This window comes from Haliaeetus leucocephalus, unplaced genomic scaffold (assembly GCF_000737465.1).
Source record: "Haliaeetus leucocephalus isolate CR32 unplaced genomic scaffold, Haliaeetus_leucocephalus-4.0 Scaffold339, whole genome shotgun sequence".
Taxonomy (NCBI): domain Eukaryota; kingdom Metazoa; phylum Chordata; class Aves; order Accipitriformes; family Accipitridae; genus Haliaeetus; species Haliaeetus leucocephalus.
In genome coordinates, this window is record NW_010972775.1 from 11,727,593 (window position 1) to 11,743,376 (window position 15,784).

Genomic DNA, 15,784 nt, shown 5'->3' on the forward strand with positions numbered 1-15,784 from the left:
TTAACACTAAAATCTGGGCTTACTGCACCATACCCTAAGGCAATCGCGCCCCCCCCACCCCCAGCTTTTTTGAAACTCAAATTGTTGAAGACAACTGTCCTGTCAAAGCCCATTGCCAGATTCTGATAAGAAGTGACATATGTTTGACTTCAGATTGCTAAACATCACATAAGCATTCCAATTGTGCTTTGATGCTGGGCTTAACATCAGAAGATAAATATTAATATTTAATATGTTTTTTAATATGTAATTTTTCAAATATCAGAATGTAAGGCAGGCTGAAAGGAACTTCAAATATCTAGTTCCCACACTGCTGGAGTCAAATGTGTGTCATCTTTTAGCAAGATGTGTCAGTTTTTGCACACATTAAGCCACAAATCACCAATTAAACCCCTAAAAAATAGTCTAAGTGCTATTTCACAGATGATGGCTGGTGATAATTACTTGGGCTTAATATTTACCCTACACAAGAAATCATCTAACCTTTTTTCATCTTGGCTATTCTCCACACTTGTTATGGAGACTTGATGAGCTCATCATCTTTAGCCCCAGGAGAGATGAAGTCTAAACTGTTCTGAAAAAAGGAAAGGAAAATGTTTGGGTTTTTTTTTAAAAAGCAGTTAACTTTTTATTTTGGTAGCTTTTCAAAATATTCTGTCACTTTTATTCCACATCCTTAATGCATGAGTAGCACAGGTACAGCTGCTTGGTAAATAACCAATCATTCACTAAAGCACACCAATTTAAAATGCATTTATGGAAGGTTTAAGGCCATAATTTATGATAATGGCATAGTGAGCACAAGTTAATTCAAAGTACATAGGAAACAACTTGTTTCAAGTACAAAGACCAAAACCCTTTTATTTTTTTGTCTTTGAAATTCTAACCACTGTAGCAAAAAATCCCTCATATTATTTGGCTAATCTTCCTTAACTCACTTTAATCATTTCCTGTATTTTGAGCAAACACAGCCATTATTATTTTAGGGTAAGAATTGTCAAAATTATCTAAGTAACTCAGGAGGTCAAAGTCACAGGCTTTCAATAGATCTTGTATACCCATTTCACTTAGGGCCAAAAGGCCCATAGGCACCAAGTTTAATCCATGTCAAAATGTATTATCCAGTCACTTATTTCTCATTTGTGAGCACAATCCTGGATTTACTGTGTCAAAGGCAGTCTTACAACCTTGCATCATAGTGGCTAGAGCCCCTATGCATGAGAGGGGAGTCCAAACATTAGCATAAGCATCATATACAGTTGGTCTTATGTCTGTTTTGTTTCTGTTTGTTGGGGTTTTTTAAGTCCATGGACAAAACACAGAAACAACCTTGAAGCTTAAGCAAGATGAAAAAAACTCATATGTTTCACAGAATCACAGATTGACCTGTTTAGTTAATCTGGAAATATCTTCACCCCCCTCCAAACCCTAAAAGCACCTCTCCAGAAGTGACACATGCTCGTGACCCTCTACCAGACCATGGCAAGGTACGTGGTCCTTCCTGAAGGTCTTTGCAGAGGACCCAAACAATACCTGGCAATAGTTAACCTAATCCCAACTCCCTGCAAAACCAGTCAGAATTTCGTATAAAAAAAAATTTAAAAGAAACAAAGCAGCAATGACGTTGAGTATCAACCTCAGTACCATGATTAATTCCCATTCAAGCCACAAGAAACAGCATGATGCTAAATTGCCCCAAAGATTCTGGGGCAGAAGAGCTGAAGAGATAAAATACAGATTTATGTCTGCAACTGGATGTGAACAATCTAAAGATCTGAGCTATTTATTCTGTTTACACCACAAATACGGCAATTCCTAATCCTACCTACTATGGTTATACCAGAGGTGGCTAAACCACAGAAAGGATTATTCATTTACTGTATTATTTACTAATTTCACTGGCATTTCTCTGACTGTTTTAAAGAATATGTTACCCATTTGCTGCTGCAATTATGTTTGTACTTTATCCAACAGAAAACACCAGAGTTCATCACATAACTTTGCCATGCAGCACTCAGCTAGGTCTCTTTTCACTAGTGAGCAATTATCCCTGTTTCTACACTTAGCATTATTCATAAATTGTTGCAGCAGCATGTAGAGGCCAACCATGAGACCCTCATTATGTTAGATGCTCTACTAACATATCAACACAATATATATGTTGAATACAGTTTACAGTAAAAACAATTTAGTATCATCTAATAATGTATTTACTTCGCTTAAGCATTTCTTTCATCTTTTCTTACTGTTAGCAAGCCCACCTGCTGATGCCTGTTGTGAGCAGAATATTGGACTCTACTCCAGAGACAGTAAAACCTGGTGTTCTTTGGAATTCCTTTATTTCATGTCTCTCTTATGCAGCCAGGTGTCCACTGCTTGGCACAAAAATGTATTTGTTTTCTGTGTGATCCTTCAGAACATAGCTGTGAGCACCGGCTCAGTTGAGAGAATGGCTAATGGAGAAAGCACCGCTGGAGATGAGACAGCAGTCAGCAAGGAAGAAGAAAACAAAACAGGATTTGTCAAGTTCGGATGGGTGAAGGGTGTGCTGGTGAGAAACTTATCTGCATTTCTAAAAAAATAAAAGAAAATAAACTTTAAGATTAGTTCTGCAACACTAAGGTCTTTCAAGAAGTAAGAGAGGGAGGTGGACTTGAGGGATGTTTGGGGTGCTTTTAAAAAGTCTACGATGCACACTATCACTCTTCCAGTTGTTAACACTACTTTCAACGTTGCACTAATTCAGTATTTTTTGTTTAAAACCTAGGTAAGATGTATGCTTAATATTTGGGGTGTGATGCTTTTTATTCGACTTTCCTGGATTGTAGGTCAAGCAGGAATTGGTACGTATCTTATTAAATATCATTTTCAACAGCGAAAGGGATAAAGAGGATAAACTATGCATAATCATGATTAATATATAATCTGAGATGTGCATTTGCATGTTGAGCTAAATAATGTTTTCAAATGCTTGCCAGGGCAAAAGATGTTAATCCTCGAAACTATTGGAATTTTCCAGACTCACAGCCAAATTACTGCTTAGAGGCATAGATCTGTTAACTATGCATATGATCATCACATTTGAATGTTTCTAAGCTTTAGTAAAATTTGTATTTAGATCCTGTAACAGATGTAAACTTCACGACTTGCGCCAATTTCTAATATGTGCATACAGAGTTAACCTTTAAGAGTTCACACTTTGCTTATCTGTGAATCCCAAACCTTGTCATCTACATATTAAAAACAACGCTTCTTCACACTTCTCTGCAAAGATGAAAACAGAACTGGAAGGAGGTCTCATCTCATCTCATCAGGATTTTGTTATTTTTAACTACAGCACAGCACTAGATACTAGTGTACTATAAAACACTAAATTTTAAAAACTCTGCTACAGCTTTCATATAAATTAACTAAGTACACTTCATTGTGTGCTGTATCTTTGCTTCTTTATTGTGCAATTTAATTAATCCAAATCACAGATCCCAGTCCCTGGGAAACTGGGCCCCGAGGCCTCCATCCAGCATGTTGTTGAGTGTTCAATGAAACCAGTGAGCGAGGAAAGTGCTCACAACACTGCAAGAATCTCTACAACTTAAAGAGCAGCTCAGTAAGGTGCAACTTATCAGTAGTTGTGTGGTACAACTTCCTCTTTAGAGCTGCTGCTCTGGTGAAGCACAGAAATGTGAACTGCGATGGCAGTGTCACTCTGTTACGTGATCATACAGTCTAGAATAGTGGGGCCCTAACTGTTGACTGACACCCAAATCTCATGAAAAACAGCAGTCCAAAGGGTGGGTGGCAAGTATTCCAGTTTGGATTCTCACAGAATGGAAATAGTAAGTAGACACGAGCTGGAGTCCAAACTCTGGCCCTGGGGCGTCAACTCTCTTGGTCTTGGATAAAACTCAGTGCTCAAATTCAGACTGAATATAAATATCATTCACTTCCTTGTTAATGGAAGTGAAATGAAACACTGAATCAAAACTTCTCCAGAACTTTGCATGGTTGAAGTCTCATTTCCAACAAAATACAGTAACTTCACAGAAGTTTCACTTGAGCAAGACTGAGCTTTTAAAAAAAAAGAGAAAAAATTGAAATGTTTATTAAGAAAAAAATCCAGCCACAAACTTACAGAGACACAAATAGAAAAAAACCCCCAAACTAAACCAAAACAAAAAAATAAAAGATCCAGAACTAAGCGGAAGAACTTTACTACTTTTGCAGCGTGGCTCTAGCACTGTGCCTGACAAAAGGGTGCTTGCTGAATTTATGATGCATACCAAATGAGAGCGTACAGCCCAGGGCACTCATAAGTATATGCCTTGCCATGAAAATTCTGCATCTTAATATTGCCAAGACTTTGCTCTGGGGTTTCATGCAAAATTAGTTTTTAAGGGCAGTTTAGTAACTTATTGAGATCATCAAGAAGTATTACTTTGTTTGGAGGTGTGAGAATAGCCATAGGCAAGAGTAATTCATTTTAGAACAACTTAACTTAGCAGCCATATGTCTGGTTTTCAATCTAAACTTTAATCAGATTTTAACATTAATTTGCACCAACATCAGTTACAGCCTTTCTGCTTTCACATTTAATTTTACCATTTTAATTCATTGATAAGCAGACTCTCCTTTCTTATGGTTTATTGCTCTGCTGTTGCTTTTTAAAATTGCATGCCTTATGTAAGGAGGTTAGTTCTACTTCTGAAAATGAGACATCAAATTCCATTTGAATAATTTCTCAATGCATTTTCTGAATGTCTTATAAGCAATGAGCTTTAAGTCCCTGGCCAAGTTGCTTAAGGAGAGCAGTGATGGAAGCTCATCATCACCAAGGCTCAGGGATTTCACTGGATACAGCTACTAACATGGAAATTAAATGAGTCAGTTAAACCACCATCTGGGCACCATTTATATGCCCATCATTAGGCGGCCAAAGAGAGAAAACTCAATTATTTCCATATCCTGATAGGCCGTCTTGGACAAAACCTCTTACAGGGGAAAAAAATAACATTCCAGCAAGGTTCTCTGTTTATCATCAGCTGGGAAAAAAGGGACAGTACGGTCCTGACAAGGTTCCAGGTGCAAAACTAGTCTGGTATTTCCACCTAACACCTGGGGACTCTCCGAAGTCCATATTTGTACCTATACATGGAAAGGTTAGCCAAAGGTGGGGAAAAACACCAAGTTTATGTTAACTGAAAATCTGGCCCTGAGCATCACAATTGTGTTATATCATGTTATTTTACAATGATATTTTGGTTGAGTCACTTTATTTTATGCACTTTTCTTCTTAAATGTTAAAATATTTTTTTAAATTAACATTAAAGCCTTCCGAAGCAGATATTACTCATCGAATTAGCAAAATATCTGACCCTATTTATCATACACATGTTAATATGAATTGTGAAATGCAATAGAAAATCCTGGAAAAGTACTCCTTAGGATGCACATGCACTTACCAAACATTTTTAAAACTACATTAAGAATAATGTGTCTAATTTATGCAATTTAAGAGTTAACAGCTGATTAAAAGTCATATTCAGCCACTTCTCGCGCACAAAATTTGCATGGTTTAACAATATCCTTCTATGTAATGGTAGCTGACCAAAAGGAATCACCATTTGGATTTTTTTATACAGACCTGCATACAAAATAGGCGCATGACTAGCTATAGTAGGAGTTCAGAAATCAATAGGATAAACATGATTTATTAGAGGCTCAAATCACTTTAAATATCCTACACTGTTATATATCATTTATATCTCACAGATTACACTGCTCTATCTTAAAGGATTGTGATAACATGGCTATAATTTAAGCAGCAAAGAGCATTCATTCGAGGATTGGATGTCTATAACCATACAGTATGAACTGAAGTCAGGAATCTGATCTGGAAGCCAGAAGGTAGAAATACAGCAGATAAATCAATATGTTTGTAGTACTTCTAGCTGGATGTCAGTTGTAGGATCCAAGTTTCAATTTGGACGAGACCTGGTCAATAAATATTGCTACAAGCAATGTATAATCTTCAGTTCCACAGTGAAGACCTATGTACCTTACAGAAACAAGAGAGCTATTGCATAAGCGTTAGCAAGTTCAGATAAAACTAAGAAGTGATTCCATGTTTGGCACCAAATTGTAATTGTTTCATTTCTTTTTCAATTTTTTTTTCTCCTCTCCTCTCATAGATAGGAGTGAGAATAGAAGCAATAAAATTGAGAGAAAAATGTCATATTATTTCTTCACCTGACTTGAAACAAGAAAGTATTCTGGAACTACAAAGCCAAACTCTTCTTGGTAGTGTCAGAAAATATAACAGAAGCAATGGCTGCAATTGTAGATTGGGAGGTCCAGCTTGTACACAAAGAAAAACTTTTTCATTGAGCAGGTAGTCTAGCCCTGGAACATGTAATCCAAAGAGGCTGTGGGATCTTTATCCATGGAGGTTTTCAAGACCTAGCTAGCCAAAGCTATCACTGATGTAATTGTGTGTTGGCAATAGTTCTGCTATGACTAGGAGGCTGAGCTACAGACCTTCAGAAGTCAGTTCCAACCAATGTTTCTACGTTCTAAATCATACTAGGCACCTCCTACTCATACAGTTTCTAGTTTCTAGCAGTTTCACAAAGTTAACAGAAACCTGACCATATAGCCAAAGACTGGAAACATACTCAGATTTCAGTCTTACTCAAACTGAAACCCAGTTTACCTATAACTAATCACCTATCACTGATCTTCGTATGTTTGATTATTTCTGTTTAATTATATAATGTTTTGATATCAGCTAAAAAAAAATATTCTAAGTTTTCTAAGACTATACATTACAGGTCCCCTGTTAAAGTAAATGGCATCTAGAAAGGAGTATTTCCATTTTCAAATGTTTGTCTTGTATTAGAGTAAAACTACTTTTTTCAGGGAAAGAGGGGGATGAGGAGAGGGTGGGGAAGCACAGCACTTGATAGCTTGGCAAGTAAGGATATAGAAGGCTCACACTCAAGTCTTGCCTCTCTACCCAATAGACTCTTTGTCCTGGTGCACTATGAAACTATACAGTCAGTCTTTCTCTGATTCAGTATTTAATTAACTGATGAAGGACAGCAGCATTCGTACAAGAGCACTGGTTAATGTGTCAATCTCTTCAGTTACAGACAGTATGTATATTAAAGGCAGATATAAGCATCCATGCCAAGGGACACTTGTTTGCTCATTTCCTCCAGCCTTTGAAAATCATGAGAACTTGTGGTTAGGATACTCTATCAGAAATAATCACTGCTTGAAGACTGATGGGAGTAATTTACTACCATGACATGGACTCCTTGGAAATGTTCTGCAAACTGCAGGTGGTCAACAAACCATCTTTTCAGTTTATTGCTCTGATTCTGGCCTGAAAATTCAATTTAAAGAGAGAATGATTTGTAGGAATCATGGAACACGAGTAAAATATTTTATCTTCTTATTACTGACAGGTCTTGGAGTAATCATAATTCTTCTCGCCACGATGGTAACCTCAATTACTGGGTTGTCAACTTCTGCAATAGCAACTAATGGGTTTGTCCGTGGAGGTAAAAATCTTAGGGTTACTAATGCTTTCAAGCCCCAAAAGGTCTTTATGTATTATTTTCATATGAGGCAAACCAGAGGGACGATAAACCAAATGGTACATCTAAAGGAACTGGAAGGTAACAATTCTAGCTACCTCTAATCACAATTTATGGCATGTTTGAGTTGTCACTTTTAATAAATCCTAGATTTCAGTTCAGTCTGTGAAGTACGTTTCAGATGTTCCTGCCTACTGCTGAGTGAAGGATGGCTTCTGGCTTTTCATGGAGTTCTGTTACCTTTCAGCAGGTCTTTCTTATTCAGAGCATTCCAGGTTGGGCATCCTTGGACAAACTGAGCATGAGGCATCTCTTCCTCTCATTTTAAAGACTGATGCATATCAGTGGATTATCTTCAATTTAATACCTTCTTTATACAACTCCTTACATTTCAGCCACTCCTTGGAAGATAAGTAAATAATTTTGCTCGAAAAGCGCATGTCAGGTATTTTATGAAAGTTTTAGTACATTTCAGAGCCTTAAAGTTATAACTGGACTGCGCTAACCTCTGTGGAAAATGGCAAGTTCTTACTACATCATTTAAGCAGAACAGGTATTTGAATACACTTGAATATACTTTCTTTTCGGATCTTTCAGGTCTTGGAATCACAGTTATTGGTCTGAGTGTAGTAGTAACAACATTAACAGGTATCTCCATGTCTGCCATTTGCACTAATGGAGTAGTAAGAGGAGGTAAGTGAATATGATCTCATGAAAAATACTAAAATCTGCAGATTTGGATTAGGAAAAAAAAACGGAATTGAGATAACTGTGTTATAAGCAAAGCAATAATAAATGTATTTAGAGTAATCTCTCTCAATGGATCAACAGTAAATTAAAATGTATATAATCTTAAACACTTCCTGACATAAATATTAAGTGTCGGAGGGATGAGATGAAATAATTAACTGACAAAGTAATATGCTCCATTTATGGTGATGTGCAAAAAAGATTAAAGATTCACTGCATCACTATGAAGGAGCTTTAACAATGTACCACAGAATATGGTCTTTCATGCTAACATTGGGATAGTTCCAAGTAAATTAGAACCTGTCTGGAAGTGACGTTCTCTCTGCTCTGTGTTACTATATTATGTATCATGAAAAATTATTTGAAGGTCCAGTTTTGCATGCTAATATGCACTAAAAAGATTTCTGCAATAGAAAGGCATACAGAAAAGTCTGAAGGCAGAACCAGTTCAAAGCACATTCCTTTTTTTATCAATGTCCTCTATTAATATAGGGCAAATATTGATTATGTTTGTTAGGCTAAAAGCAGAGATTCCTGTAATATTGCTTATGTGAGAAAAATGAGCAAAACCTGAGCATTTAGCTGTGCTGAAATAACAATAATTTTTGTCTGCAGGTGGAGCATACTATCTTATCTCAAGAAGTCTAGGCCCAGAGTTTGGTGGATCTATTGGACTTATCTTTGCTTTTGCGAACGCAGTGGCAGTTGCTATGTATGTAGTTGGATTTGCTGAAACAGTTGTAGAACTTCTTAAGGTAAATGTAGATGTTTCATGTATATGATTAAATTGTTTTGGTTTTTTTGTTCTGTGGGGCTTTTTTTGTTTGTTTTGATTTTGTTTGTTTGGGGGTTTTTTAATATAATATATTTGTTTAAGTGGTGACACCTTTTTAGCTAAGGCTTGAGGGACATCTTTAGCAGGGAAGAAGCTGGTTTGCCTGAACATGCCATAGAGTGCTTCTCCTTTATTTCTGCCTTATGGAAATCTCTCATACATTTCTCAACAAGAATCTCAAAATCAGAAAAGGAACAGACATCTAATTAGACAGCCAAATAACCCCAACTACGAAGAGCCAGGTGGAACATGAAATACAAACACTCGGTCTTGCAAATCTCTGAAACTTTGACAGCTCCTGCTTTCTCTCACCTTGTTACCTGATCTCTCCAGTTGGGCAGAGAAAGACTGGTTCTAATAACAAACATTTCCTACTGCTTTCAGGAGAGTGATACACTGATGGTAGATGAGTCCAATGACATCAGAATAATAGGTACCATAACTGTTGTATGTCTTCTCGGCATCTCTGTTGCTGGCATGGAATGGGAAGCAAAGGTAAACCTTTAAAAGAACATAAAAGCAAGCAGTATATTAGACTACTGTACAGCATTTGTGTGTGAGGAATGCTATACAGGAGGTGGGATTTTTAAAAGCACTCAGTTTCAGTTTATGCTTAATCTTTCTAAAAGCAATAGCAGTTTAATCATTACATTCAATGAAAGCACAATTACTCCATGCTCTTCCTTGAACATACATTTAAAAGGGAAGAGGAAGTTTGTGTTCTGCAGACAGCTTGATTATATTGATTTTTATAATTCATGGCATCATTTAGAGCCTTGGGTAAGTGCCCCTTTTGCCCTTATTTTTGATGCAGCTTGACAGAATAAACAGTAGTAAAAACAATATATGGTTTTATCACTGTACTCTCTCAAGCCCCACTCAGCAGAAGAGCTCTATTTGCTATCCATTCCTTAATCTCTAATGATTTCTGCTATTCCTTCCCCTGTAAAAAAAAGCTCAAAATGGAAATTCAAATTGAAATACTTTAGAGGGTGGAATACAGCTATTGAAATCAGGTCCAGAATAGCACTCTTATTTTTACATTCTGCTGTGATGCAGACTAGAACTACTTGTAAAAGAGATCAGAAAAATAATTAGATATTATAACCCTTGAAGTGACAACCCACTGCAACTAAACAAATTTTATAACAATATAAAAATGTCTTATACTTGATATTAATGCATTAGCTGTTCGTTTTGCTTTTTCTTGTAAAGAAACTAACATAAAATTAAATTAGAACTATATATTTCATAACGCCCTTAGTAAAAACTATCTGCTGTTATCATTAGCTGATTCAGCTATCTTGATTCCTGGTATTTTCAAAAACTACAGAAATTAGTAATCTGTCATAGGGAACACATACAGATAACTTACTATACAGCCATCTCCACAGTCACTGCAAATTAAAATCATCAGGAAACTCTTTTTGTTTCTATTAATAGGCACAAGTTATTCTTCTAGTTGTTCTCCTTGTTGCCATTGCAAACTTCTTTATTGGGACAGTCATTCCTACCAACAACGAAAAGAAGGCAAGAGGCTTTTTTAATTACCAAGGCAAGTAACCTTGCTATCTATCATAAAATAGTACGTTTGCATTCTTTTTGGCTTCATACTGAGTTAAGGATTCCACTGAAAAAGGTCACAAGATCAGGATCTTCTGCCTGAGTTTAAGTAAGCTTGCAAACCAAGGGAATTTATTTCATCTTTAATTTTGAGTCTGTCTCTCTGCTGCTGAAGCTGACAGCACAGTTAGCTGCAGCTTGAGTCATTTATATATCAGCAGAGCACAGACAAACTTTTACACAGAGCTAAGTGCAAGTGCTGTAGTGACACTCCTGTCACTTCAATATGGACCTGTAGCTCTGAGATGCAGACAAGTACATCCTACTGGGGACCAGACTAAGGAAATCAAATTCACTTTGCTTATGATATGAGACAGCTTCAAACCCAGTTGTCCAGACGTGAAAGACTAGCTTATTTACCTCCTTCATTAAGTAACTTTGGAATCAAGTCCTGGTAGTGTATTTCATTTTCACCTATATTTGCAGCATCGATATTTGCAGAAAACTTTGGACCAGATTTCAGAAGTGGAGAAGGATTTTTCTCGGTGTTTGCCATTTTTTTCCCAGCTGCCACTGGCATTCTTGCAGGAGCCAATATCTCAGGAGATCTGAAAGTATGTATTTCATTAACTTCATAATACTAGCTGTAGGCTGAAAAAGAACAAGAAAACAAATTATGAATCAACACTGTATTCAGTTTTAAATCATGTCTTATTTTGGGAAGCAAAACTCTCACTTTTAAGTACCTGCTTTATTATTTAAAAACATCTGTTCACATTTTCTCTCATAATGCTATTTACAGAAATTACTGCATTTAGATTTGGGTTGCTATATCATTTAAAAGCATGTTTCAATAACCTGTAATAATATATCATTAATGGTCCATTAGCAGCACATGACATAAAAGAAACTACATGTGTATCTCTTGGCACTCTTATTTTGCAAAATCTCCTAAAACATCATCCCAAAAAGCATACCTGTAAAGCTCATGTTTGTACTCACAAGAATCAGCAGAGACCAGCTTTTTCTATTCAGGGTCATAGCAAGGGCAGAGCAAACAGACCATTTAATGAAAGCAACTGTGTCCCAATCCCATGTCACTACTGCTGCTCAAAGGAAAAGCTGCAGGTTTGCAGCTGTGACAAAAGAAAGGAGTCTGAAGAGAAAGGGAAAGGAGGTCCAAGGCTGCCCAACTGTCTTGCTGCGGCCATTCTGTCAGGTCCCCACTCTCCTCTTGCAGTATAGCAGTTGTACAAGATGGTATTTCTAGTATCTAAACATACCGGTAAATTAGCGAAAGGAATTTAGTTTTAACTGTGAGTGCCCTCTAGTTTTCATGGCTTTGCACAGTGTATTTAATGCAAAGAGTGTTTAAAGCCAAACACAAAGCTGAAGTAATTCAAAGCTTAGCAAAGCATTTGGTAAAACATCCCTAGTAAATGTGGAGCAATGCAATACTTCATAATATTACAAGAAATTCAGAAATGCACCAGGGGTATCCATAACTCAAGTTTTACAATCGAATACTAAAAAACAACAAAACAAAACAAAACACCCAAACAAACAAAAACCCACCCCCAAAAGAAAAAAAAGTCACCAAAAAGATGTGGCTCACACCTTGATAACCCAAGCATGTCAAATGAAGTTATTTGGCATTATCATATAGACCCATTGTCATGTACACCTTAAGGATTCAACCAAAGGTCTGTTATTTCTGTATTGGCACAGTAGTTACAAGTTCACCAGATCCTACCAACCCTGACAGCTTCCTCACACTGAGTTGCATGCCTCATCTCCTTTGTTTTCAGGACTGCTTTTGAAGCCAAGCACAGAGAGAAATATGTAGAAACTGAGCCGTTAATAGCGTCTATAAGATTCCATTTCTAATTAAAAAAACAAAAATAATTGTACTTCTGTCCAGCAAGACTGAATCAACCTCACACAATCTCCATCCTTTTATCAAACAAAAATAATTATTTTGCCATATATGGTGCTCGCTATACATGGCAAGCTCCCAAAGCAGCAGCACTTCTTTCATAAGGTATTTGAAAGAGTCTGAGCAGACCAAGGGAAGCAGTTGTCCCGTTGGCTCTCTGCAGTTGCTCCAGTCTGGCAATAAGTGGATTTCTATAACCAAGTCCTCCAGGCTGCAGACTCCCTGCTGAGCATGTTTAGATGCATTAAACAGGTCTAATTAAATTAACCAGCCTCTCCAGAAACCTAAAAGACAAGCTAAGAAGTATTTTCAAAGTGTAAAATTGACCAAACTTTCTTCAGAATTTGTTGCAAATACCTGCATACATGCTTCTGTAGCTGCTACACACTCAAGTAGAGGCCTAGTCCAAAGCTCACTTACAGAACCAGCTTGTCTTCCTAGTGACTTCAGTGGGTTTTGGAGCAGGCCCTAAAGTACTAACAGCATATTAAGTATGTGTTTAATTATTGATGAAATTAAAAAATTGAAAAGCTGTAAGAAGATTTAACCCTAAGATGTAATGTTACAGTGTTAAAGATTGCAGCACGAGACTCCACAAAAACAATGACCTAAGACATGCATACCAGAACTGTATAAATTAAAGTTACTATGATCTGAGGGCAAAAGGTCTTATGCAGCTGAAGTGACTTTGCAATTATTTTTCAGCTCAATAAATCCTTACCTCATTTAAAAATTACATTAATTATTAACACAGTTAAGTCGTTCATCCATGTTTCACACGACACTCCGAATTTGTATTTTGGGTTTTTTTTCCCATGCAACAAGCATAGTTATAAAAGTACAAAATTCTGTGGCTTAAAATGCATTCCATGCATCTTTGACTGAAAAAACCTCACTAAACCAACATAAGACAACAATTCATAAAAAGTGCTTCCTAGCATAAACAAGCACATGCTAAATTGTAAGGCTGGCTAGTATTAAAATCCCCTTTAAAATTATAATGTATAAAGCAGATCTTTGGACTCTTACTTACTGTTGCATGATCGAAGCCAATACTGTTGTGATCCAGTCTGTAAGCATTATAACCCAGCCTTATTAAATTACCTAAATTAAAAGTCAAAGCAGTGAAAGGAAGTAGCCTGTTGTCAAGACACAACTAACAATTACTAGTTGCTAATCACAAAAGTACTGTATTCTGTACAGGGCGACTGTCTGCATCTATCTTACCGATTAACCAAAAATGGGCCTGTCTTGTCATCCACAGGAGTTTGATGGTTAGTTTAGTAACTGTTTACCCATTATATCATTAAACATTAAAATAAAGCCCATTGCAACATAAAGAGAGTTTGGAGCTCCCAGAAATGCAGAGCTCAGGACTCTCCTGATGCTATAAATGTGACCTCTGCTCCTGCAGAATATACTTCACTATGTCCAGGATATGAGTGCTGTACCACAGGACTGCTTCACTATCTACGTGCTGGGACAGCAAAAGTTGGTGCAGGTCTAAGTGATAAAAATCTACCCTCTAAAGGTATCTTCATATCACAATGTGGCAGGGCTCCCTAGCATGCAAATGCAATCAGACTGCAGCACACAAACTCACGGTGTTTTTCGGGTCACTGCTTTGTTTTAAGGATCCACAAGATGCAATACCCAGAGGAACAATGCTGGCCATTCTGATTACAACAGTTGCTTACATTGGCGTTGCAATATGTGCAGGTAAGTACAGAACCTCTGCTTCATGTCTTAATTTATACAGTTAAAAAAGTTTGAAAGCCTGGTACACAAATGAACCTCACTGTTTTTTCATCCTGTGGATTCATTATGTAGAGAGATAGCTGTTTTGATTTTACTGTATGTAAAAACAGTGGGGAAAAAAGCAGCAACCAGCAGAAACAAAAGTCCCTATTTGGCAGCTGGACTTTCATATAACTTGTATGGTTACTTTTGCATTTGATTCGGTGACAAAGACCACTAGCATATAGTATCCATGAGCATAGTAAAGATTAAAGGAACCTCTGATCAATCTGCTGATCTTTTGTTCCTCATTCACACTGAAATTTCACATGGCTTCTACTTGCTCTCACTAGCCTTACTGAGCACTCATGAGTAACACACACATTTTATATGTTATATGTCAAAGACAGAAATCAATTGCCTGTCTTAAAGAAGATGCACTACATGACAAGGTGCTCTACAATACTGGAATGTGAGGTAACAAAATGGGCACAAGAGTAAAAGGGGAACCTGTACTGAAGCCATGAACTGTGTTGAAGGAATATGCAATTAAATTCTCATTACAAGGATACAATAAATCTCCGTTCAAGAAAAATATTTTACTTTTTCTATTTTAATAGTACTGTAAGAAAGAGTGTTGTAAATGACACTCTTCCTTATGAGCGAATACCTCAATATTGCATAAAGCCCTGTGGGGTGCTCCCTTTTCTTGGAGATGAATCTCAAGTCCTCCAGAATTCTGTGGTTCTTCTGCTTTATGCAAAAGGCAGAATACTGGAGTCAAGCTGCAGCTCAGGTTATTGCATTATTTGGATCAAGATTTCCCCTGCAATTAAACTTGAAGTAGTCATTCTTCACTTTCTATTATAAATCTGTGTTAATGCACTGTTCTGTTCTCACAAGCAATAGCTGTATTTCAGCTTCAGAGCTGTCTATTTTTCAGTGCAATATTTTTTTTTTCTTTCTGTTTGCATATTGGTTTGCTAAATAGATAATGGTTACTTTGGGACTCTCAATAACAATGTTTTTGACATATTTGAAGATACCATATAAACTTACATTTTGGCTGGTAAAGATGTTAAGATCAGCGCTCTAAGTTAACTCCATATATTTCTTCCCATTTCTGGTGGCAAGCAAGCAAAGACAGCATAAATATTAATAAAAGCAAAAGAAAATATAGGCCATTTCTCCTGTTTAAAGTTTTTTTCACCATATTGGTATCAGTAGGGCTACAACAATTTGAGCAGCTGAGGATCTCGGTCTCTAAAGCAATTGCATGTCCTTGTTAAACAAAAAAAAATGTGTATGCCTAGAACTTAGACCCTCACTGACCAGGTTCCTTTGAATACTGGCACTTGTAGAAGT

General features: G+C 36.9%; 1 protein-coding gene across 1 annotated transcript in view; it reads left to right on the forward strand.

Annotated features, from left to right (window-relative positions):
* Positions 1–15,784, forward strand: part of SLC12A1 (solute carrier family 12 (sodium/potassium/chloride transporter), member 1) — a 51,628-nt gene that overhangs the window by 7,103 nt on the left and 28,741 nt on the right. Inside the window, exons 3-10 of the mRNA XM_010571866.1 lie at positions 2,417–2,551; positions 2,768–2,843; positions 8,196–8,291; positions 8,964–9,103; positions 9,568–9,678; positions 10,627–10,738; positions 11,233–11,360; positions 14,317–14,401. Coding sequence (XP_010570168.1) covers positions 2,417–2,551; positions 2,768–2,843; positions 8,196–8,291; positions 8,964–9,103; positions 9,568–9,678; positions 10,627–10,738; positions 11,233–11,360; positions 14,317–14,401 — 883 coding nt within the window. The remainder of the gene's footprint in view (positions 1–2,416; positions 2,552–2,767; positions 2,844–8,195; positions 8,292–8,963; positions 9,104–9,567; positions 9,679–10,626; positions 10,739–11,232; positions 11,361–14,316; positions 14,402–15,784) is intronic.